The sequence below is a fragment of the Rhea americana genome, unplaced genomic scaffold, assembly GCF_003343005.1.
Source record: "Rhea americana isolate MKP2758 unplaced genomic scaffold, rheAme1 scaffold_300, whole genome shotgun sequence".
Lineage (NCBI taxonomy): Eukaryota > Metazoa > Chordata > Aves > Rheiformes > Rheidae > Rhea > Rhea americana.
The window spans coordinates 323646-349237 of record NW_028186425.1 but is presented as its reverse complement, the minus strand read 5'-3'; the positions used below and the strand labels follow the sequence as shown (position 1 = coordinate 349237).

General features: G+C 47.2%; 1 protein-coding gene across 3 annotated transcripts in view; it reads left to right on the top strand.

The window, feature by feature from the left end:
• HPCAL1 (hippocalcin like 1) overlaps nucleotides 1-14030 on the top strand; it is a 50715-nt gene extending 36685 nt beyond the window's left edge. The window contains exons 1-4 of one of the 3 annotated variants that reach the window (XM_085309712.1): nucleotides 7493-7507; nucleotides 8016-8418; nucleotides 9737-9842; nucleotides 12862-14030. In XM_085309712.1, coding sequence (XP_085165838.1) covers nucleotides 8041-8418; nucleotides 9737-9842; nucleotides 12862-12959 — 582 coding nt within the window. In that variant the 5' untranslated portion in view covers nucleotides 7493-7507; nucleotides 8016-8040 and the 3' untranslated portion in view covers nucleotides 12960-14030. Of the gene's footprint in view, nucleotides 1-7492; nucleotides 7508-8015; nucleotides 8419-9736; nucleotides 9843-12861 lie in introns of those variants that run through there. The other 2 variants (XM_085309710.1, XM_085309711.1) reach the window with 2 other exon arrangements.
• Nucleotides 14031-25592: the final 11562 nt, after the last annotated feature.

Genomic DNA, 25592 nt, shown 5'->3' with positions numbered 1-25592 from the left:
CTGTCTAACTTCTGTGGGTGATGGCTCTGACACTAGAGAGTTTGTTCAGGTGCAGTTGGTTGGCTCCTGATACTGGAAATTTTTGGCTAATTATTCTGAAGCACAAGAATAAATTTAATCAGCTTCCTTTCTCCCAAGGCTGTGATTATTCTGTAGAGAGGACAGGTATGCAAAAAGCAGGAAGAAAACTGTATTTGTTGCTGAAATCAGTAGGTATGCATCCCTGAAACCAAACTTTTAAGAGGTCGGTATGCCATTGAAAATCCTTTAATGTTTTAAGGACTTTAGGAAGCTGGCCTTGTGCACCAGAAGTAGAAGAGAGATCAAGATACTGCATCTTCCTTAGTGCTTCAGAGTACTCAACATGAGATCCAACACAAAGATGATGAAGGGACTGGAGCATTTCTCAGATGAGGAAAGGCTGAGAGAGCTGGGCCTGTTCTGCCTGGGGAAGAGAGGTTCAGGGGGACCTTATCAATGTGTAYGAATACCTGAAGGGAGAGCATGAAGAAGATGGAAACACACTCTTCTCAGTAGCACCAACAGACAGGACAAKAGGCAATGGGCAGAAACTGAAGTACAGTAAATTCCATCTAAAACATCAGAAAACACTTCTTTACTGTGAGGGTGAGAGAGTATCAGCACAGGTTGCCCAGAGAGGTTTGGGGTCTCCATCRTTAGAGATGTTCAAAATGCACCTRGATGCAATCCTGTGCAACATGCTCTAGGTGACCCTGGTTGATCAGGGGAGTCGGACTTGGCTTATCTCCCGAGGTCTCTTCCAACCTCAACCATGCTGTGATTCTGCAAATATCCCATATTGCTGGACTGTGTATTTGAAGTATTGTTGCCAGTTCCATTGACACTGTACACAAAAATGCTAAGYGTCAGGGGACGTCCAGCAAGTGAAAGAATACAGTAATCAATTAAATAAATTCATCATGTGAAACTTTTAAAATCAGAGAACAGGACAACTCATCCTTGCTATTTCTGCGTTTTTTATTTTATCATTCTATCAGCCCTGCCCTCTGCTGATTTTTCCACTTTGCTTTGCTTTGACCTTTGCAGCCTTCGAGGATGGAATGTTCTCTCTGGTTCCTCGGTTCATATTCGGCACCTTTCCCTGTCCTGTAGGCTTGCAATCCAGAGGTTTATTTTATGTTATATGTCACAGTAATATCTTAAATTAACACGATTTGGATTTTCCCTCGTGCAGCCCAGCCTCCTCAGAAAAASACCTTGTGTATTAAGGCATTGTGCTGACGTGTTTTCCTTGCTGTGTAATACTGTGTAAACAAGCTTTAATATTTTTTTAAGCCTTGCCAACTTTGCACAGCATCCAAAGACAGAATAAGATTGGCTACTTCTCCCTCAATTTTATTATAAAAAAAAAAAAAAAAAAAAAAAAAAAAGAAGAGGAGGGAGGAAATGAGGAAAATCCACTCTTGATTTTCCTTTCCTTTCTCAAATAACAAGCTGCATCACTGTCTAATCTGCTCCCACCCAAATTAACCCATTTTCCTAATTTACTCAAAATATTCCTGTGCTTTTTTTATTGCTTTGGGAATATTTGCCCTTTACACTAATAARCTGTCCTCTCTGAACTGGAAAACATTTTAGAGAGCTCCCTGAGGAACTTCCAGTTTTCTGGTCCTAGCAGAGGCGTCGGGTTTTGCCCGCTGCCTGATTTGCTTCTTCAGAAGAATTCACGAAGGTTGGGTGTGTTTTGCGGTCCGTGTCTTCGACACGGCAGTGCCTTGCAGCGCGGTGGTGGTGTAACYGTACACTCAACAGCAGCCTCTTCTCCAGGCGATGGATGTCAGTGCCAGCGAACAGCAGCTCCCTACCGCTGCTGCCTCCACCCTGTAGCGTGTAGGCGCTCGGCCTCGGCTCTGCGTACGGGCGGTACGAAGGTGAAATGGTTCTCGGGTTAATGCGCCAATGCGTCACGTCATGGAGTAATGGATTTTCTGCGTGAATCAGGAATATAATCCTGAGTACAGTGATTTAAATGTATGTGAAGAGTCCAGAGCGTTATAAGCGAATTTCTTCAGTTCCAGCGGTTGCAGCTGACTCCGTGAAATCAATGAGCCGTCCTAAAAATACCCTTCTCCCGTAGCTGTTTGCAGGATTGGCGCCTTTGGGTCTCTGTCCGTCTTTGGACAGCTGGGGCAATAGAGGTTATCCACAATCTATGTTTTTCATCTATGCTCCCTGACATGGGATCGGGTTTTCAAGATCACTTAGTAGTGCCCGTGTACRTGTTTATGGTTAAACTTTCAGAGTAATACAGCTCTAGGTTGGTGACCGCCTTTCTGCAGGCTGTTTAACTTAGATACCCAAGTTGTTGCTGAGTTTTCTGAATGTGAAGGTGTGGGTGGTACAGGTGGTGGTCATTCCCCTTCACCCCCTTTTTTTATAATAAGCTTTTGAAGATGATCTAGCTTGAAAGCGAGTTGCAAGTAGGCAAACATGCATTTCTTAAAAACAGCATCGATCATTACAAGTGAAGAAGTTGAACATCCCATTTTTTCTAGTATTGTTTGTTCTTTGCTTGCCTTCTGGTCGGCTTTGTTTTTCTTTCTGTTTCAAGCAGGGCAGCAGAGGAAGTAACTCTGGCTCTTACTGAAGCAAATCTGTCAGGCATTTAACCCTGCAGCGCTTGCGCTCTGAAGTCTGCGGGGGCATTTGCAGTGTTATTTTGGATCTCAATTTTTCTTTTGTCTAACAGTTTCCATTATTAGCTTCTGAAGATGTGGAAATTTTTCTTGTGGCGTTTCAGCTTTACCCAAAGGCGTTGCTTTGGCCCCAAATGGGTGGTTTGTAAATCTGAAGCTGGTGCCGCGGTAGCTGTTACGTAATGGTTTGTGCTGCTTTTGCCGTAGGGCAGGAAAGAGGTTCGCATGAATTTACCAGGAAGGACCAGATATCTATAGCAACGTATTTGTATATCCTGTAGCTGCCTGTTGCAGCCCTTGTTGCTTAGGATACTGGCATTAAAATGTATAACAAAATCTGCTCTTTGATTGAGAGTTCATTATCTGTCCCAGGCYTGTGTAACTGGGCATTTCCCCTTGCTGTTTAGATTAAGGTTGTTGACTGTCTCTAGGCAAAAAGCGGGCTAGAAAATATCTTCAAATCCATTTTGCAGCGTTTGCTACATTGTCTTAGCAAATGGGATTTACTGAAACCATTGGTCGTGCAGTCATTGCTCTTCTCCCAGTCCCAGGATGCGGCAAGGTGACTGTGCTGCTCCGCAAGCCTCCCCCAGCTCTGCAGCCCCCAAGCTGCAGGTGTGGGTGATATTGCAGGGTCTCCAAAGGGAGGAGGGGGGTAGGGAGCCAGGTGTAGAGCTGCTTTCCTCCTTTTTTTTCAAAAAAATAAAATTTATATAATKAAGTCATATGCCGTGAGCTGTGGGTCCTGGTGAGGACAGAGTTTGGCCTTTTATACTATTACGTGTTTGTGACTAGCTCGATCGAGTACCCAGAGAGATGCACCAGGCACAGAGCGTGAGAAGCTGTCTCCCTCTTGTGGCTTGGCTCCACAACTTCTCTGGGCAACCTGTTCCAGTGCTCTGTCACTGGATGCTGAAAACCAGTCCATTTACTGTTAAAATTATAAAATGGCCAGTTTAGCTATTTTGGAGTTAGCTGTGGTTATTCACTGTTGTGCTGCATGATTAATAACTTGCATCAGTGAGTAAAAAGACTTTTGCTCGATGCTTTTTGCTTTTTTTTTTTTTTTTGGTTATCCTAGAAGAACAGAGGATATAAAAGTTCAGGTGGAAATTCTCTAGTATCTTGGTTTCTAACTTGGCCGCATGCTGGCACCTCTGACAGCTGATGTAGGTTAGAGAGGCAAGCAACAGCGTAGCAGAATTTTAACCAAGAGTTTAGCATGAAACTGGAGCAAAAATGCATCTGCATTTTCCCCTATTTGAGCTTTCTGTGACTGAGTGCTTCTATGAGCAGTGATACACTTGTAAAGTCTGTTGGTCTGCCATGACATTTCCAAGCTTTTTCTTCTCTAATTGCTTCAAAAGCATTTCTGTGATTGTCTTTTTGCTTCTGTGGGGAATTCTGCCTGGATGAAAGTGCCAGGAACTCTGAAGGCTTCTGTTTATCACGCTGAGTGGGACCCGACCTCGCCGCAGTGCGCATGGCTTTGCTCGCCTGGATGTCACCCTTCACCGTGGTGCACTTTTGGGGCGGGGAACACGGGGGTCCCATCGCTGCTGGGGAAGGTGTTAGCGATGGGGATGTCCCTCCTCCCTTGCTGGTCTCCTGCTCGACTTGGGTGAGAAGTGCCCCCCGCCCAAGAAGTCTCCTTTGAGAGATGTGAGGTCCTTGTGGGAACTGCCTGTTTATTTTCCCGTGCTTAGACCGCCGTCAGACGCCGAGCCAGTCCAGTGGTTGCTCAGCAGCATCGTGGACCTGTTGCACCCAGAATTTGTTTTGCTTTGGGCTCRGGGTTGTCTTGGGCCTGTTCTGGGAAGCAGGCTGTGACTGTCCCTACTCTCCTGAATCCGTCGCTCTTGGACAGTCTTCCAAGCGGTCAGTCCTGGAGATCCCGGAGAAACCTCTTGCAGGGGACGAATGGTCCTTCGCGCTCAGGCCACGCAAACGCTTTCTCTGCCGGCTCACGGCTGCCGGGGGCCCGGGGAAAGCGGCAGGCTCCCTTCCYGAGACACGCAAGCTGCCGGGCAGCTGGTCGGGAAGGACGTCAGGCATCGCGCGGGCCATCTGCTTTGCCCAGCTCGTGTCGAATAGCCTTTCATGCCGGCGGCCACGAAGGGCTTGGCGTGCGGCGGCTCCCCGGCTCCTCGTGGCACTGCCAGCCGCGGGGCCACGGGAGGCGGCTTTGGGGAGAGCATCTCGTAGCAATCGAAYGAAATGTCAATTGGATGCCAGCAGCGGGGAGTTCTGTCGTGATTAATGAGATATTTAGGTATTTCATTTTGTAGGAGCTACCTGAAACACAAGTCACATCTAAGAGCTGTTTTTCAGATGTGCTTTAATAAATTAATGTTAATAGTAGTTATTTAATTATTCCCAACAAATCGGTTACAACAGCAGGATTTCTGTCCCTAAAGGACAGAAAACCTAATGTTGCGATTTTTGCTTTTAGAACAGAACCACGGTTGATCAGTTATAAAAGGCTTTATAAAGCCTTTTATAAAGCTCATACGCTAGAAACAATTGTGTTTAAAGCTTTGCACATTACATTTCTGATATAATATGATCTAAAAGAGGARGAATTGAAGTGACCTGTAATTCGTTGAATGCAAAGATTACCCAAATGTAAAGCTTTTAAAGCTGAGGTTAAATGACTATCCCTCCTAATAATAGGATGTACCTTACTGCTATTAGTAGTGAACTCGAGTAAATGAAGTTAACATGTTTTACCTTTTTTTGTTGTCTAGCATCTTAAATAGGATTGATAAAGATATTGCAGGAAAAGGGAGAAATGGTATTAATCATTTTCAGACCTCTCTTTAGCTATCAGTTTTAAGGTCTGTTGTGCATCCCGCAAATGCAGCCCTGCGCAYGTTAAAGCCGAGTTCGTTTCTGCCGAAGTCCCGCTCCTGCGTTAYGGGGGTCTGTCGCTGTCGGTCGTTCCGGTCCTCCTGCCCCCRTGCCAGGATCACAGGGAAGCACAGTGAAGCCTGGGAGAAAGCCGCCAGGAAGGCAGATTGCTTCTGAGGTGGGCTCCTAGGAAGCACTCAAGCAGCTTACAGCAAGGAGGTTCACCAAAGGACAGAAACTAAAGGAACCTCTTCCCTAAAGGACASAAAACCTGATGTTGCGATTTTTGCTTTTAGAACAGAACCACGGTTGATCAGTTATTTGCTCCAAGGCACTGTTTGCTGCAAATTGACTGCAACAGAGCAGAATATTGTATTTTYTGCTCTCAGCACAGCCAGGATGGATATCTGGAGCAGGGGAGATTCAAAGATGGAAAGGAAGCAGGCACAGGTGGGAGCTGGTGGTTAAGTGGAGGGCTGCCCTGTGCTCCCCTGAAGACTGATGATGGCAGGGATTGGGAGTTTTAGTTTTCCTGCAGACAGGGAGCAAGCAGGGATATGTCAGGGACCTGGAAAAACTACACAGTGCAGTGGACAAAAATAAAGCTTTGAGTTGAAATATTTGCAATTTTTATAGAAAGCAGAAGTGCTAGTGATAACGCAGTTTTCCGTTAAGCCTGATGCATTGTATTAAGGAGCAGCTAACTTTTTTTTTTTTTTTCTGAGCATTAAGCCACAGAACAGGATGTAGATTTCTTAYATTGCTGAGGCAATGCAGAGAATAACAGGAGTAAAAATAAAATGAGGTTAAGTTCAGCTATTACTGATCTCTCTGCTATACAGCAACTTTCTTTATGCTGGTCTTTAACATTTTTCAGGTTTTGATGCGTAAGTAGGATTGTTACTGTCTGGAAAGTGCTTAGTCCCTGTTACTTTATCTTTTCCCTACATTTATGTCTGCATGGTTTGTTGCTTAGCTCTTCCTGTTTGCCGCTATTAAGGAATGGGACTGTGTAGGTACCCATGAGCTTTGGTCCGTGTCTGACATGCCTTCTGCACTGGCTTTGAGCTGGTGTAACAGTGCCATAAAAGGCTGCGCAAAGCAGCGTCATTTATGAAGGACTCGGTCCTTTCGGCCATGGGGATCTGGATTTGACTTTGTGCAAACCTTGTGAATAAACCCCACTACTGCCATTGTGAGTACCTTCTCCTAAGGTTCCTACAGATTGCAATTTTGTGTTATATCAGACCTCTTCAGTTTGGAAAAGGAAATGCAGCTGCTCGTGAAGAACCTTTTGAGTCAAGTTGGGAGCCAGCAGCGCTGCTCCGCGTTGCTCTGAGTGTCGGCACATTGGCGTGTAGCCATGCCCCTGCCTCTCACTGAGCCAAAAATACATCATCATATCTTTTTTTTTTTAAGTATACATTGCCAGTCTTTCATTTTGTCAAAGGCTTTGCTGCTGCAGGGCCATCTCCGCTGCCCAGGCACCCACACAGTGCTGGCACTGCCAAGCTCAGCTGTAAGCGTCCTTTCCAGGGAGCTGAGATATTTATTGTACCAGCTCCCTCCTGAAATCCTGAAAAAAATCAGCAGGTTGCAGTGTCTTTTGCCATGGTGGGGAATATTAAACTGCTACTGAGTAAGCTTATATAAAAATACAGAGCCTGATAAACCTGAACAGAAGCTGGACCTTTTCAGTTTTCCTGATAAATGCCCATGTGAAGGCTATACAATTGCTTCCCTGGCTGCTTTGCCAAACATTTTGTTTTAAAAAGCTTGTTTTTCTGCTTATCTAGGGAGGCAGAGAATTCACATGTACGTTTGTGTGGAGGAGGCTTTTGGAAGCTGCTGTGGTTGGGCCAGGCATGCAAGGAGGCAATGTGAGGAGGATGGAAATAAGGTTTCAAAGAGCATCTGACCCCTGCTAAAGAGGGTTGGCATGGAGCTGCCAGCCCGTCCTGCTTCTCGTTTCTCCCAAGGTCACGCTCACTTTGCTATTGCAGTTTATGCTTTTTATCATCACTGGTGTCTCTATCAGCTCCAGCTTGGTAWTAGCCCATCAGCCTGTTCAGGGTGCATCGAGGAATGAGCGAGTTGGGATCCAGGCCAGGGAACTGCAAACTGTACGGTAGGGAAGGAGCGGGACTATAGCATAGGAAAAAAATACCGCAGACTATATAGATGCTGCCCAAACAGTCTTTCCTCTACCTGCCGAGGCAGACTAGTAACAGAGAGGACCTGGAGGAGAGCAAAAGAGGTTAAATGAAATCAGGTGTTTTYCTARTGGAAAAGGTTAATCAAATAGCTGGGCCCTTTCCTTTGCTGGCGGAGTGCCCTTTGCCCCTACCTGGGTGGCCTGCATTTTGCAMGCTCGCTCTCCACGCGGCGGGGAGYGGCGCTGGGGTCTAGCGGTGGCCGCGTGTTGCTGGCCACCTCTCCGCGAGCGCCTCGGCGCTGGGCTGATGTCCCTGCTTTCTTGCTCCCCAGCAGCGCGAGCTGAGCCCCGAGGAGAATGGGCAAGCAGAACAGCAAGCTGCGCCCCGAGGTGCTGCAGGACCTGCGGGAGAACACCGAGTTCACGGACCACGAGCTGCAGGAGTGGTACAAGGGCTTCCTCAAAGATTGCCCCACGGGGCACTTGACTGTGGAAGAGTTCAAAAAAATATACGCCAATTTTTTCCCTTACGGCGACGCCTCGAAGTTCGCGGAGCACGTGTTCCGCACGTTCGACACCAACGGCGACGGGACGATTGACTTTAGGGAATTTATCATCGCTCTGAGTGTCACCTCACGGGGCAAGCTGGAGCAGAAGCTGAAGTGGGCCTTCAGTATGTACGACCTGGACGGCAACGGGTACATCAGCCGCGGTGAAATGCTAGAAATAGTGCAGGTGAGGCGAGGTCTTTATTTTCAGGTTCGTGTTGTGGTGTCCTCTTATCCCCRAGACATCTGGAACTGGAGACGCCTGCCCTGAATAGCTGGGTGCCTCCTGCCAACAGCTGGTGCTGGAGAACAGCTGCTGTTGCTGGGCAGAAGGAAGGCTCCCGGCAACGTGTTCCCGAGGGGGCTCCTGAGGGCACCATCCCGAAAGGGCGGTTCGGAAAGGTGACTTGACCCGCAGGGTGCAAAGGAATAAAAGGTCCAAGAGGGCAATGCATCTCTGCAGAGATGGACCTGAGCCAGTATCTTGTGGCTCTCCCTGGGGATTTTTTTTTCATGTGGTTTTGACAGTATCAAAAATACCTACATGCAAATTTTACTGACTTGATTAATCTCAAACTTAATACCACAGACTTTGAAAATTTCAACTCTGAGTCAACAGAAGCTCAGAACAAAAAATGGAAAGATGGTCCCTCCAGCTCACGGCTGCCCGGGGAYGCTCCCTTACAGCTCGTGTCACTCGAGCTGCGTCGGGGAGCTGGGAGGYGTGCCGAGCAAGCCGTTTGCCCCGTGGGGTCCCGGACCTGGCGAGCTCCTCCTGAACGTGCCCGCCGGTGGTTTGGCCTCCGACGTGGGCTGCTTGCCATGCCGGCCACAGCTGATGTGTGGCCAAACCACAACTATGTTCAGCATCTCCAAGGCACTCTGACAGGCGATGTGAAAAATGTAACACACCTAGAGAGCAGACTGGTTTTCGGTCCTCAGGGCTGAGCAGCGATAGTTTAATAAGAGAAGTAGGTCTGCAGGTGTGGGACCTTTCAAGTGGGTGAGAAAGTGTTGTATTTATTCATATTCCTGTAAGCCTGGAAATGTGTTTCCTTACTCCTCCACAAAGAGCCCCCCCCCCAATCATATCTATTCATATTTGCATGTAGTGCATGCAGCCACACGTATGTATACCTGTGTGTGTGCCAACAGCCAGCCAAAGAGATGATTGCTTACTCAGTTGCAGAAAACAGACTTACACTCAGCTGTCTTAACTTCTGTGTTTTAGCTTAATCCCACTGGTACGTTAATCTAAATCCTAACTTTCTGTTAAACTGACCCAGTGGTGCGGGTGTTTCTCTGAAGTGCAAATGAATACAGAAAAGAAAACTAAAAGAATCTGGAGCCTGAAATCCCTATTTGTTTTGGTTTATAAAGTCCTGCAGCTGCCTGCCAGGGTCAGCTGCCCTTTTTATTGCTACAGGCTTAAATTCCTTTTCTGAGTCCTGACGCTTTATAGCTTGGGTTGTTTTTTTGCTCTATCTCTGTTTTCTGATACTCAGGCAATCTACAAAATGGTTTCGTCGGTAATGAAAATGCCAGAAGATGAATCCACTCCAGAGAAGCGGACAGACAAGATCTTCAGACAGATGGACACAAACAATGACGGTACGTCCCCACCAGCAGCCCTCCGCGGCCTTCGGAGCGAAGGTTTCCCAGCCTGGCGTGAGCCGGAGCTGCTGGCGGTGCTTGGGGACGGGGGGAGGYGCGGGGCTCTTCTCCTCCAGCCCGCAGCAAAAGAGGAGGAGGCGGCGCTGGCTGAGAGGCTCTTTTTGGGTGGTAAAGGCAAAAAAGAGAGGATGGCTCCCGTCGTCCCTCTCCTCCTCCCTGCCGCAGCCGCAGCTCCGGRCACTCAGCCTGCTTCCCCCGCGGGAAGATCCCCTGCGTCGTCCCGCGGGAGTGGCCGGCGGCGCGCCGCTCGGGAGCCTCTGCTCAGCCGCTCCGGCACACCTGGGGTTTCCTGCGGCTGCTGTTCCCACCCGCCCGCCGTTTCGCTGGTGAAACGTCTCCTCCAGACGGCCGCGGTTGCACCCGGTCTTGCCGTGTTTACTGCCCTGCAGTCTGCGCATGGAGGGAGGTGGTAGCTCCCGAGCCCGTCGCAGAGCCCTGTGGTGTATTTATTACCTGACAGCGTGCCCGTGACTACCCCTCCGCCTGAGCCGGCTCATTCCCCGACGATTGAAACCTGCAGGCAAAGGGGAGCAATTTCCTCCGCCAGCAGCCTGCCAAGATGCTTCGCTGTGCCCTGTCGGAGGTGGCGTTTTCCCTTGGAGTCACCCCGCACGGCGGCCCAMGCTCTTTCCTACTGAAAAAGGAGATATATTCAGTGAGAGTGAGGGTTTAGATGAGTCTACCTGATCTATGCTGAAATATGCGGACTTGTAAAAATGTGACCTTATGTAAAGAGAAGCTATTTTTTATTTAGAATAATTTTATGGATGCATTTTGGCGTCTGCTACTACAGCCGTAGGGTAAATTCCTGGCCTTTCTGACGTCCTTGAGTGTTTTACCTTTGACTTCAGCAAGACCAGCACTTCWTCCCATGACTTTTTATGTGGAGAGCGGTAGCGTAATGTGATTAAAGATTTTTTTTTCTGCAGAAAGTGTCACCTACAGATGTGCAACGGAGCAGTGATTGCAAATCCTGCCATACACACCCTCCATCTGTTGCACTTCGTAACTGAAATAGTGTCATCCTGTTCCCAGTAAAATACCACCCCTGCAAGCCGTGCATTGCTAAGTCACGCAGTGCACAGGCTGAGGTGTGCGATAGCCYGAGTCTTAGCCGGGAGCTGGGCTCGCTCCCCCGCCAGGCAGACCRGTGGGATGAAGAAAGATATCTTGTACATGTGCTCTTGCTGACTTCCCCATTTGACTGTTGGACATTACTAGCAGATTTGTGCTTTTCTTTGAAGTATTGCAAGGAAAGAGGAAAACTGATAAACTTCCTAAGCCTAACAAGTACTCCTTCCAGACTAACAAAAACTTAGGAAAACGCTTTATTTGGAAGCATTAGCTGAAAAACCTGGAACTAGGATAGAAGTATGCCATCTGTTTTTGAGCTTCTGTGTGTTTCTACAAGATGAACATTTACTCATTTTTCCACACTTGACCTGATTTGGCTGCTGGACACTGAGTGCAGTCCTTTCCGCTGTTCCTACAGGAGGCTGAGACCATCTCAACGTGGATACCTTAAAAACATGCTAGTAAAAAACAGTGTGATGAATTTGTGCCTCCCTGCATCCTAGGGCACCTGGCCGGAAGCGGCTGGGAGCACGAGCAGCAGGGAGACCACCAGACTGCCCTTTCAGAGAGGCAGCAGTGCCTGTCTCCTGTGTTTCATCTGAAATGCAAGAACGTTTCTGGGAGTGAGGACCTGTGTTTTTAGGAGTAAATGACATGACCGGGTAGCTGGCAAGCACTGGTAACAACTGCTTCTAGCCGAACCAAGCCTCTCTCGTGCTTTGGGCTTGTGTTGTCTCATCGCTGATTTAAGCGAAGTCCCCAAGGAAGAATCGCCCCGGGGGAGCTCCCCTTTCCTTGCCCTCTGCCGGGGAGGCCGCAGTTCGTACCTGTAGCAGGGGAGATCTCTGCAGACTGTTCAGGAAAATKGTCGTTTCTCCTGCATATTATTATGGCTTATTTCTGTACCTCCGTGACTGTGTAGTATGTCTTGAGGGGAAATGCTAGAGGCACCGTTCGGTTCAGGGCACTGAACAGAACAGCGTCAGTGATGTTAGTCAAGGCAGGGTTCAGCTATGGGCTCGAGGCAGCTTTGGAGCAGGGGACTGGTTCTGCAGTCCATGGAAAAACATGCCGGAGGCCAGACGGCCAAGGGGGACAGATCCTGGAGGCAGCCGGGGCCTTCTGCTGCGCTGTGCTGCACCGCGCCACGGGACTGTGCCAGCCGGGGCTYGGGGGTGGTCGCTCTCATCTCCGCTCCTCCGGAGACTCATGGGTCAGAGCCATGGATTTATGTCCAGTCAATCCCAGCCAGCGGAAAGCAAAGATTTGTAAACCAGAAACACAGCCGAGTGAGGTGTGGGAAAGCATGGCTTGTCCAAGGTTGGCTTTTCGGTCTGSCCTGTGCAGTGTCCCCGTCCTGTACAGCCAGCAGGTCCTGCAAATGGTCTGTAAGTGTAGGAGAAACCATCGCTGTCCAACCTTACGTGCCACAACTAGCCATCACAGTGCCAAGTGAAGAGATTTGGGATGTTTAGATCTAAAATGTCATATAATATGGACATCATTTTCAGAGCGCACATGTAGACAGGTGCCAGACATCGTATTAATGTTTTGGTGCAATTTGTGTAATCTGGTTCAAGGCAAAAACTAGCAAACGATATTAGAGTAAATGGGTTTTCTTATTTGGTAATATCTTTTAAAATAAAAAATTTCATTTATTATGTTAGATTGTTTTACCCAGAAATAATGCATTTGGGCTTAAAGGCTGGGGAAGGATTTGACTGTGATGCATTGCGCTATAAATCCCTCCTAGATGCATTTGCAATAAATTAAATGTACATATATTGCTAAATCTTCCGTGAGTAGGGGTTTTTTTAAGCTACAATGATGGCAGCAWCAGGAATGACTTTTTTTCTTTCTCTTGTTTTTTTCTCCCTTCAAGGTAAACTGTCCCTGGAAGAGTTTATTAAAGGTGCCAAGAGCGATCCCTCCATCGTGCGATTGTTACAGTGTGACCCGAGCAGCGCAAGTCAATTCTGATTAAACTGGACAGTTTGCAAAGAGGATACTGGCTTGTCGTTCAAGCTTTGCTCGCAAATGGATGCCTTCTCAATCATTCCTCAGCAGTTAGCGGATAAGATCCCATTGCCAGGTTGTGTGTGTCTGAGTGAAACGGCCCTCGCTCCTCTCACTAACACCAGTGCAGTTCTCCTTTGGCAGCTCCATTTCTGCTTCCCCATAATGTTATGGTTCACTCTACACGTGTAACGTTAATTGACAGGTATGTTTACATGCAGATACAAAGAGTTCAGATTGCTGGTGAGATACCACTTCGCTTAGTCTGTAAGAGCGATGATGTTCTAGTAGTCCCGAGGAGATACTAGGTAGGACTTTTATCCAGCRTAGCAGATGGTAGGTAATTTATTTTGCTTCAGAAATGACTATGTAAAAAATGTGGACTGAATGGAGTAGAAAGTTCAAAAAAAAGAAAAAAAGAAAAAAAAAAAGCAGCTTTCCTGGGCATGGTTCCAATTTTCTTTTTGAGGAAAATTGCTTGCACTTATCTAATGGTCTTTACTTTCTTTTAATATATATATAAATTATATATATATGGTGAAGTAAAATTTTAAATATTTAGGTCATCTATTTAAGGCATAAAATAGAATCCAAGCTTCATTTCTTCTAGTTGTCGGTGATTTATTCAAATCTTGGAGATTGTTTTTTGTGATATTTATGCATTACCAAATTGCTGTTCAAAAAGAAATGCATGACTAGCAGTTTGTGGATATTTCACTATGTTTAATTACTGAATGCAAATATTTGTTCATTTTTACTGTTGATTGTTCCAGCATTACTGTATTGACAAAAGACCTGAAAGGAGTAATCCTAATTTTGTATTTCTCAGTGGAGTCCTACTTTCTGGTAGTTGCTGCGTTTAAATGGCTTTTGAGTGATATGAGGTGACGTGACTCGCACTGCTGTCCTCAACTTTGCTACACCTCCTACCTTTTGCTGTCAATATGTTAATAGTCTTGTGCATTCCAGTGTTATTTAATATCTGCCTAATGCCAAGAAATAATAATTGAAATAAAAGACTACTTTTCTTGTCAATACCTGCCTTGTTTTAACCCATACAACAAATTTGTTTAATCCCATAAATGGCTGAAGGATGAGACTGATTCCCATGTCCTCATTGTGGCCAAGACGTGTTTCATTTTAAGTTTCTTTCTTCCTGGAGATCCTGCTGCACTAAAGGCAGGAAACTTAGAGGTATTAGGATGTGTGGTATCAGGAGCCCTTCTGCATAGTGGTTTGGTCCTCCTTGCTCTCCTTTGGCTTGGCGCCACGTCTCCCACCTCTCCCTGACAGCCCTTGAGTACTGTGGCCTTTTTATTCAAAGAGAAACACACCTTGTTTCTGCCTGTATAAACAGGTGCCTTGTCCGTAGGCCCATGCTGTACGAATAATGTTTTTGGCTGCAGGGGTACAGAAAGCAGTTTCCCCCGCGTTCATCAAGCCTGCAACTAGCTGCTGAAGTCTGTCCTTTTTTGCAAAGTATTGAAGTATCAACAAATGCTTTGGCATTAGCTTAGTTTTAAGCAGGTAATTAAGGGATTTTTGCTATGTAGGATAGCCTGCTAAATCACAGCACTAGTTAGGTGTCAGTAGGATGCATGCAGAATCCAAATGCAGGTGCATTGCTAGGTCAAAGTCAGGCTAAAATACAGACTCACATCAGTGCTGCCAAGCAGAGAAGTGTTTTCATTGTTTTTTTTTTTTCTAGAAATTCAAATTCGAGCTATTAAACCAACATTGCTTTCAGCTGCAACACCCTGCTGACAAGCAAAACTCTGAAAGTTAAGTTAATCAGAAATCTGTTTTGCTTTCCCTGGACAAGCCAGGCAAAAAAACCCAAAGTAATACAAAAAATATGGAATATTTTTTGCTTATGGTCTCTCTCTAGCCTATTTATATTTATTTTGTCTGCGGGAAAATGCTGCAGTATTAAAATTGCTGCAGATGCTCTTACACTAATGGTACTTTTTGCATGGACTAAGTGGTTGACTATTTAGGTGCACAAGGTCACCGGTCCTACAGCAGCACCAGCTTTGCCTCAGTGGACTTAGGCATGTGTCTGTAGTTGGAGGAATGTGTAAAAAACCTCTCTGACCTTGAGGCAGGACGGTGCCTCCAAGAGGGACCACAGCATCTGAACGCGCAGCTTGTTTGTGTTGTGGCATCTTGAAATGAGTCAGTTACGTTTTTAGTCAAACGCTGTGCAATATCCTTTTTTTCAGGTACCAAAGATCTAAAAACTATTTTGGTTTCACATCTAAAATGGCATCAGCACTTCCCTCATCATTTGTCTACTTTTATAARAAGTCGTCCTTTTTTCGTCTTTTCCTGCTATTTCGCCTCTGCTGCTTTCCAAGCTTCTGTCTTTGGTGAATGGCAAGTTTGAGTAACTATTCAAAAAGCCAAAAAAAAATGACAGAGTTTGAGTTCTCTTGGCCAAAAATTCCCATTTCTTTGACTTCAGACTTTTTACTTTGAAGTGTGCTGGCATTCCCTGGACAGAAAACTTGCTAACCTCCATAGGGCTAGTCCAGCAGGCTGGCAAGCCACCAGCTGGTGGCATTCAGACTGGGGCTGGGTCTCAACTGCCTAGTTGCACATCTCTCTTTTGCCTTTCTCGCTGCCTCCTCAGACTTTCCAGTCCTGGGTTCAATATTTTGGGCTTCGGCTTCCTGTCACCCACTAGTTCCCCAATTTGCCCTTGTGGCAAAGACAGGCAGCGGYATGCTGGGCTGCTCTAGGAAGAGCCTTGCCAGCGGGTCGAGGCAGGCGATCCTTGCCCTCAGCCCTGGGGAGGCCAGAGCTGGAGTGCTGGGTGCCGTGCTGGGCTGCCCTGCACCAGAGAGGTGGGGAGCTGCTGGAGCGAGTGCACCAAAAGCCTGCACGCCCGAGGAAGGCACTGGAGCACCTCTCAGAGGAGGAAAGGTGCCGGCAGCTGGGCCTGTTCAGCCTAGGGAAGAGCAGGCTGAGGGGGGATCTTACCGAGGCAAAGAACTCTCTRAAGGGAGGCTGGCAAGAAGACGGAGCCAGGCTCTTTTCACTGGTGCCCAGGACCAGGATGAGAGGCAGTGGGCACAAACAGAAACACAGGCAGTTCCGTCTGAACATGAGGAAAAACTTCTTTGCTGTGAGAGTGACTGAGCACAGGTTGCCCAGAGAGATTGTGAAGTTTCCTCCTCTGGAGRTGTTCCACACCCACCCTATCCAGGCGGGATCCAGCGATCCTGTGCAATGTGCTCCAGGTGACTGTGCATGAGCTGGGAGTTTGGACTAGGTGATCTCCAAAAGTCCCTTCCAGCCTCARACTTTCTGTGTGATTCTATCATGTGTGCAGGGCAGGTAGGGCTGGGATTTCCACAGCAAGCGGTGCTGGGTACAAGTGCCAGGCTCCAGCCCTTTTGGAGCACCTCGAGGAGGATGCCTGGGAGAAGTGGTCATGCCTGGCTCCCGGGACACTGGGGAGGGTCTTGAAGGCAGGCTGAGCTCTCCCAMAGTAGCAGAAACCATTTGATTAAAGGCCAGTGATGTCCTGGAAAGGGGCTCAGCCCTGTGTGCCAAACAGCTGTTTTAAGGAAAGCAGATCTGCTTCAGAGGCTGAAGTTTTGCGTCTTCAATCACTCGCTAACTTTGAAGAGTTCCTTTGAGAACATACCTGCTTTCCTGACAGGTAATGAGGAATGGGAGGGAAAATTACAGGCTTGTCCTCCAGAATGTTTCATTTAAGCATGGATCTAGGCAAAGTTCAAAAATGGGTGAAGCCTGCAGAGGTCAATGAAAAACTCTGAGGGAGGCAAAGCTTTATGGCTGAGTAGTCTTCTGGGTGGGTCCTTCTGGCGAGGGGGTGCTTAGGGGCAGGGGATAGTACAAATGCATAAATCACTTCTTATGAAATAACATCCAAGTTATTTCCAATAATAGAAAACTTCAACTTGTTAACTGGCTTGGGTGTTTTGGCAAACTGTATGTTGAATCAAAAATAGCCTAATTTAGCAAAAGTGGAATTTAACCAAAAAAAAGTCATAAATGGATCTATTTTTACCACCCTTTTATAAGCTATGTAATTATTTTCTCACCACTGAGATATCTTGAACTCTAAAAGCTCTGGGTAATTACTACATAAATTTAGACTTTTCTGTTGGAATTGTAGGTCCTATTAAGCTAATTCAGAATTATGTCATTGCCTTTCAAATTAAGTTAGTGTCTGTCTGGTTGCAGCATAACTGCAGCCTGGGTGGCAGAGGTGCTTGGATTCGGTCCGGTGTTTCTCTGTTGTCAGGTTTGCATTAGCCGTTTGTTTCTAAATAAGGCCCCTTGCAACGTTTTTATAGCATTAATCTCTGAGTAATGAACTCTTGTGAAGAACAACATGAACATTTCTGTAGCTGTTGGGCAGATGGTCTCTATCAAATAGTCCTCAATCCATTACGCAGGGCACCCTTTATTCATATTTAAAGGTTAAGAGCAGACATCTATTTTAATGGTCCAGTGGGCAGACTGGCATTTTGGGATCCACAGACTGTGTGAAGTCACATCTATGATGAAGCTGATAACTGCTATTATCACTTTGGGGAGGGGAAGGTTTTCCCTGGAAAAGAAGAAGAAAAAAAAAGAAAACAAACAAAAAAAGAGCAGAGCATCTCTCTGAGTAAAAGCTTTGGAGATCTGCCTGCATCAGGTAACTGATGTGTCCATAGCCAGACCTGACATGTTGTATGCATTTCCCAGGAGGTACAGGTTATTTTAACAGGCTGGTGCAGGGAGTGGTGCCAGTGCCAGCTTCTCCGTGGTCCTTCCCTGACCCACCCAGATCCCTTGATCTTTCCTAGGGCTGGCTTTGCCAGGGTGCCAAATTTCCTTGGTCCCCAGAGGAGGCTGAAGCTACTCCGTCTCTGTGGCAGCATGTGCCTGGGGACCCGTCTTGGGACAACTTAGTGACCACGATGGGCTGGTGCTGAAGGTGGGCACAGGGCTCGGCACAGGGATGCAGGCAGAGCATCCACTGCCTTCACTCACCTGACCTCTGTGTTGTTTCAAAGGGAGGTCTCCAGATGTTGCACCTAATTTCAACCCCTTCCTTCACAGAATACTCAGAAATGACATGTTTCTTCTGCTCCAACACATGAAAACACTGATCTGTCATACATGCAATGCTTATGCACAGTAGCACTTTCAGGCTGCTCTTTCCCATGGGTCTCATCAGCTAAACCTCTCAAAGCTCTTCGTTTGAGTCTTTCCACATGCACAGAGAAGTGCCCTGTTTTGCCTGCTTGTCCTGGTTGCAGCCCGTTCAGGCTTAACCTCAGCCTCCTCGGACCCTCCAAGGGCGACTTTCCTTCTGGGATCCTGCCACAGCCGCTGGTGGTTTTCCTGAGAGAGGAATAACTTACTCCAATCAAAATCTTCATGATTTGGGTTATAGCAGGTGGGAACAGTCTCTCGCCTGATGGCAGGACACGAAGTCCTGCATCTGAGGTATACGCAAGGGAGCCTGGTTTTCCCTGCCGACGCTGGCTGTGGCTGCGGCTGCTTCGCAGGGTGTCCTGTCCTGGTAAAGACACCCACAGTGAAAATTTCTGTTGCCTTTCCTGGGGCTGTGCCAAAGCCTCTCCAAGTAGCTGTTTGCATTTTACCCTTTGGTTTTAAACAAACAAAAAGAAAACTCCAGAAAGTCCAGCTCTTCCAAGACACTGGCTGTGCCATTGGCTACCGATTCAGCCATTCCCACTTCTACCCACATCCACGGGCTACAGCTTGCTGCTGATTAGGGTCCATGAAGGCAGATGTTATCCTASTTGAATCTGGCAGCAGAGTTTGCCCACACTTGCTCTCCTGAAAGCCCAATTATGTGGCTGTGCACAGATCTACTCGAGCCTGTCCTCACTAGGGAAAACCCCCATGAGTTTGTGTTACGCACATGTTGAAACACCTCTTTAACACAGTCTTCAACTTGTTCGTACAGGAGAAGAAAAGAAACTGCCTTGTCTAGCTGATGTCTTAGGTATGCGTAAGTGCAAGAGCAATCATCCTCTTTTTCCAAGTGCTGTTAGGGTTGTATCCTATACTATGCTGAGCATTCTTAAATAATGGAGAAGTCCAAAGTAGGTAAAGGACATTCAGTATCTTCAAGGCGAGCTCTTTTTCACCTCTGCAGGACTCCCGTGTTGCTTTTGAGAATGTTTTTCCTGCATCTTTAATGTGACGGTAGCTTCAGGGCCAGCTTGTGATCACTTCACTGTAACAGTGCAGGTTGCAGGTGGGTCAGTCAATGTGGACCTGCTCCATTGCTCCCTGCTGAGATGGTTCATCAGGTGGGTAAACCTAAAGCAGGAATAATGCAGGGCAAAAATGAAATAAGAGAAATCAGGGGGTTCTTTGCAGACATACCTCAGGTGCTCAGATTCAGAAGATACTGCCAGCTAGCACTTATAGCCTATGAGGATATATGAGGATATATCCATATGAGGCAAATATCCTAATTATATATCTCATATGGAAAAAATACAGGAATGGTATAGCCAGTCCCCACATCCCAGCTCTGGGCTAGCTGCCTAGTGCTGGGTTTGGCCTTCCTCTGTGGCTATTTCACAAATGTTAAGATTCCTTTGCAAGTATTTTTTAAAGTGTTTTGGGGACAATTGGGAAAAATGCCAAAGCCCCATGTGAACACTGAGCACTTCCAAAGGAATAGCAGAAACCTCTCATCTACAATGCTGCCTTTGATGGAGACCAAACCATTTTTAAACACAGAAATGCTGAGAGTATCTGTCAGTATTCAGTGTTATTTTCCTTACAATTTTCACACTTTCTCTTTTTTAATACATTTCTGGGCCCCTTTCAGGATAAATAATTGATCCTGCTTTTCCRGGGATGCCATGGGTAGCAGGCACAAAGCTGATATAGCTCATTCTTCAGGGAAAGATAAATTCAATGAATGTGCATTAATATGTCATTAATAACAATGAGTACAAATATAGCATGTGCTTTCCTTGGATAAAATAATAGCTAAACTAGCTGAGTTTATTTTATAGTGTTGCATGGCCATGGTGTTGCTTTCATTCAGAATTATTAATGTTTACAAAGCTCATAGTGAAGAGGCTTGATGTTGGCTGAAGTTTTGCCAGGCACAAAGCTGGCAATGGCGTCGTGTCCTTCTCCACCACGCAAACAGGACAACGCACAAAGCTGCCCCCAGCCCTGCTTGGGCCAGGAGACAGCACAGGTATTGCAGAAATATATGTCACACGCCATGGCAAGCCCTGTGCCTGCAGCTCTTCACCTCCTTCCTTTACACACTCAAGTGCCCTGGCAAAACTGTAGCTCCTGGGAGATGCTGCAGGCACCTTCCAGGATCAAGGCAACCACAGCCATACAGCAATGAGATGGCTTCATCAGTACAGCTTATCAGTCCCACAGCTGCTCAGCTCTTTAGTAACTGCGAGCACTGCTACTGGAAACTGGGTAAAAAACAGGAAGGGCAGGGGGGAAAGATTTTTTACCTCCTTGGAGTGCACTGTTTTCTGGTGATGCCTGCAGATGGAGATGCCAGCCACTGGCCACAGGCAGGGTCCCAGGTGATGCTTTCCAGGCAGCAGGTGCTGGTGCAGCTTTGCTGTGGGAACGCTCCCACAAGAGTCAGAAATAATTCTTTGTCCCYTCAAAATACAGAAAGTTGGTTGAAGAAAACTTTCTTTCCATTTTGGATGACTTGACAGCCCCAGCATTTACCTCTGCAAAATTTTGAGACAAGATCTGTTTTGCAAGATATTGGAGTGGGCCAAAATCCTCCCGCTGACACGCAGGTGTGCAGCTCTGCGTGGGACAGTGGCTGCACCATCTCTCCAGGGGCAGCAAGCTGTGGAAGAAAGCAAAGAGGTGCCTTGGTGCTACAGCCTGCTGGACTGCTTCTTCCTGGAGAGGTGGAAGCAGAGGGGATGGGGCCTTCTGAATCCCTTCATTTCTGGTCCTTCAATGCTGTCCAGGATATAGGAAGGGGGCAAAGGAGGCTACAAAGGGCATTTACAATGAGTTTCCATATTCCAGGATCTGATTCTCAAAAAAAATGACATTCAGACATTCCTCCACCAGTCGGCTAGGTTTGTATTCTTCATTGCATTTCCATGCTCATTTTTTAAGCTTTATTTCTTTAAGCACCAGCCACCATTGCACACTACTTCCACAATGTTGAAATTTTGGTGCTGTTGTTCTGCTTGGGTTTTTAAACTTCTATTTCACTCTTGAACTAGCACCAGTTGACAGTAATTTTGGTCCCTTCCCATGCCTGTGAACACAGGCACTGCCAGAAACCTCTGCAAGTGTACTCACAGCTGAGTGTGTATTTGAGCAGTGGACAACAGTAACAGCCAGATACCTTGCCAGGACTAATCTCTTTCTTACTCATGGCTCTCCTGTAGATCACATGGCTACTTTAGATCTGACCAAAAGGCTGCAACCATCATTTCGAGTGATACAAAATGTCTTGTCTGCTGGAAATCTTTACTGTCTAAAATGTGTTCTTTTAACCCAAGTGCATTTGGTTATCTGAGATGCTCTTCTCCTTTGCATGTGTCAGAAAAGCTGCTGTCATCTCGAACARCCTGGCTATTTATCTTCAGCACTGAAGTTAGGAGAACTTGCAGTCTTTTCATTCCTTGCCAAGGGCCAAGGTTGAGGCTCATCATCTTTAGGTTATAGCGCAATATGTGCACATATTTAAGCTACTCAGATTAAAAAGCATATACAGTAGTTAGTAGTTGATACCGTGGATCCRTGAGCCTTCACAAGCATTAACTGGACATATACACCACCAGATCAGCTGGCAACACAGATCTGAGCCAGCTCAAGGCTCAGAGACTATTAGATTTCAGACAGGCACTGCTGAACAAGCAAGATTAGCACATCAAGAGCAAAATAGTGTTACACCTTCATCCCAGGTCACAGCAGCAGGGATTCCATCTGTTCATGGTTGCCTGAATAGTGACCCCACAGCATCAAGCCTCCATTCATCACACATGGACTTTCCTGCACCATGTGGGCAGCATGCAATAGCTGGTGGTATATGCAAAGAGTTTAGCTTAGCCAACTGGGTGGAAGTTCCCAGAGCTGCCTGACTTCCTCAGCCTATGGTAAATGGTGGGAGATGGTTAACCTGCAAATGTGAAAAAAAAAATGCTGTCAGAATGGGAATTGCAGTGTAAGAAAGGTGGTGTGCTTAACAGCAGGCTCGTCCTTCATTGCAACCTCGGGTGCTCCCCAGGAACAGCCTGGGCATCACTGAGGAAAGGCAGGCTCTGATTTTCTGGTGTCCAGCAATCCCCAGTTCCTATCATGCCATAACCAGACAGACTGGGTTTGGGAGAGTTGCTATCCAGGACACAGAGCTGCTGTGTAAAGATTTGCACTGCAAAACCTAGCAATATGATAGATGTGAGAGGTCTTGAGGCTTTGCTGGTACCCTGAAGAAGAGGTATCACCTTATTTGTTGTTCTACTTACAAGACACATTTCTTCCTCAAAAGCCAGATTACTTTGTCATATTGTAGGTCCCTGTAGATCACCACTTCCATTGCCATCAGCTCTAGTTGGTCTGGCCTTACACATTATAACTGCATCTCCTGTAACACCTCCCCGGTTGATGCCATGCAGTGAGCTAAGGTGCCTCTGATACCAGACCACAGTATCGCTGTGCTGACCCCTGGTGTCTTYATCCACAGCCTCACTCACCTTTTGCATTTACCATGTCAGCAATCACTCCACAGCAATGGGACATGCACTTCCCCATCCAGGAAGGAAGACACAAAGTTTTGGTGCAAGATTCAAGGTTGGTTTCCATGTTCCTGCTGGAACCACRTCTGTCCGCATGAGGACTGTGAGAGAAAAGGGGACCCAATGACAGCATGATGGGTGCCCAGTGCTTGGCTGAATCCAGGGACACTACCAYCACCTACACAATTTCACATTCCTGGGAGGTAGCCCAGGAGGCCAGAGAGTAGCCACACAAGCAGGCTGGTGRCCTAAGAGAAAAATCCCATCCGGCTGCTCACTGTGTGGGTGGGAGGCAGACGCTATACCAAAATCATTCTGCATTCCTTGTATCCAGCTGGTACTTAGCCTTACAGGATCTTGTGGTACAGTTTCCAGCAAGCCAGRCTTTGTGTTGTAACCCTTGGCAGCTCAGCCTTGCAGACTTTCCAATCCCAGCTGCAGAGGTAAAGCACTCACCTGGCAAACAAGTGCGCAGGGCTGGATGAACTGCGCAGTCCACCACAGAGGCAACCTGGAGAGAAGGAGTTGGGGTTAGCAGTCCATAGGCCCTAGCAGACAGCCTGCTGATGCCTATGCCAACACAACATCCAATGCAGGTGCAAAAGGCGGTGAACTCTGGGGGCTGCTACACACAAGGGCAGGTTACTTTGCAGGGACACTGTGCTTGCAGAGAGCAACTATGCGGCATTTGGGGCGTGGGTGGGGTGAGCAGCAGTGCAGAGCTAGGAGGARCCTGCTGCCAGACCAGGGCTCCCCRTGTTTGAATGACCACCTTTCCTCTACTCTACGCCAAGTTCAGATGCAAATGAGCCTTAGAATGAGCTGGTGCATTTGCTGCTTGACTGCGCCTATGGCCATCCAGTCCCTACGAAACAAGCCCATCTCAGAGTCCTTTCTCATTGTTACAGTTGTTTTGTTGCTGGTGGTTAGAGTGCCTCTGTGCTGCTGTTGTACACATTTGTCATCCTGGTTGTCTGGATATTTCCAGAGACGTCAAGATTTTCCTCAAGCAAGACAAGGAAAGCAGTCATTGTTATCCCCTGAATGAAAGGGAAGCAGTTTTTTCTCCTCACCTCCCAGTAACGTTGCAGGTCCCACACAGGGGCTATTTTCGCATTGGCTTGCCATGAGACCCTCCACAGCTGAGCTTACCCAGGGAGACACAAAATGCTAAGAATCTTCTGATGAGCACCTTGCAGTTTGCTTACTGRACTGGCAAGCAGGACACAGATGCTCCTTGAATATATGGTCTTTAGCTGATGGGAAATTTTCAGCTGATTTGGTTAGCAAGGGAAATTGAGCAGAGATGGACCCATCCTGGGCCTGCAGGGAGAGGGAGCCCCGGTAGACTCACATGGTCTGCTATCCTTTTACAAGCAGCTTCTGAACTAGATGAAATGACATTCAGCAGCAAAAACTGTGTCCTAACAACAGCAAAGGGCAGTTACAAAACACATATCCCCAGAGCCACTGGCTGCATCTGGGCTGGCAAAGTAAGCAGTGCCCTGGATGCTCCCAGGAGCTCGTTATCTCTTAAGATCTAACTCATCAGATSATTAATTGGCATAATTTTGGCACTTACCAAACAGCACTTTCCCAATTACTTCCTTGGCACAGTTGGGAAATCAGCATCTATCCTGGTCCATGCCAAGTGTCTCAGACACACTTGATGTTGCATGGAGCCATTCATTCCAGCAAGGGGAAGGAGAAGGGGCTCACTCAGGATGAGAGGAGAAAGGGTCCTCCTGGGAGCTGTGCAAGAGATGTTATGTTGCTAGTTCAAAGTGCCRGTCAGGTTTGTAACAAGATATGTTGGTCATGGCCCAGCACTGTCAGGAGAAACATGAGGGCCTGTGATGGGGGCCTAGAGGATGAAGCAGAATGGCAAGTCTTGGGCAAAGCTGCCAAGGTATGGGAATATGGGTACCAAGCAGTGGCTGGTAGTGTCTGGTGGCCTCTCTTTGCCCAGGGACTTCCGAAGAAGTATAATCAGGGTCTTGCTCCACAACTGCAAAATTTATCACCAGCATTTTGGAAGGAGCCAAARATCTGAAAGTGTGACCTGTGAACCAAAGGCACAGAGAGGAGATAAGGCATGAGAAAAGGAKGGGGACTGGTTGTGACTGAGCCTGAGGTGCAGCAGAGGACCATGATAGCAGGTTGCCCAAATAGCCATCTGAATCAGTGGTAGCCATCAAAGCAATTGGCACAGGTTTGACGTGTCTCCATGAATTCATGTGAGACTGACTCTTTGCATTGCTGCCTTAGTGATGGCAGAGGAGTCCAAAAGGCAGCTGCAGCATGCCTGGTGGGGGATGCTCCTTGCTGTTCAGGGTGGCAATGGTCAAATGGAAATGGTTTGCAGTCAGTGAACCCTAAATGTTCACAGTTTCTCAATTTCAGTAAGCCTGCTGTGCACTGTGTTGGAGCCCTGCTCTRTCAAGGGTCTTTAATCACTAAGTTCTTAGATGGATGCCCAGGTTGTCCCATCCTTGCAAGCTGGAGAAATACCAGGAAGAGAAAGTCGATGAGGCCTTCTATAGACAGCTGGAGGTGGCCTCACGATCACAGGCCCTGGGTCTCATGGAGGACTTCAACCRSCCTGACATCTGCTACAGCAAGGCACAAACAGTCCAGGAGGCTCCTGCAATGCATTGATGATAACTGCTTGTCGCAAATGGTGGAGGAGCCTACGATGRAGGGTGTCCTGCTGGACCTTGTCCTTACCAACAGAGAGGGACTGGTTAGAGATGTGAAGGCTGGGGGCAACCTTGGCTGCAGTGACTACGAGATGGTGGAGTTCACGATCCTGCAGGAAAAAACTAAGGCAACAAGC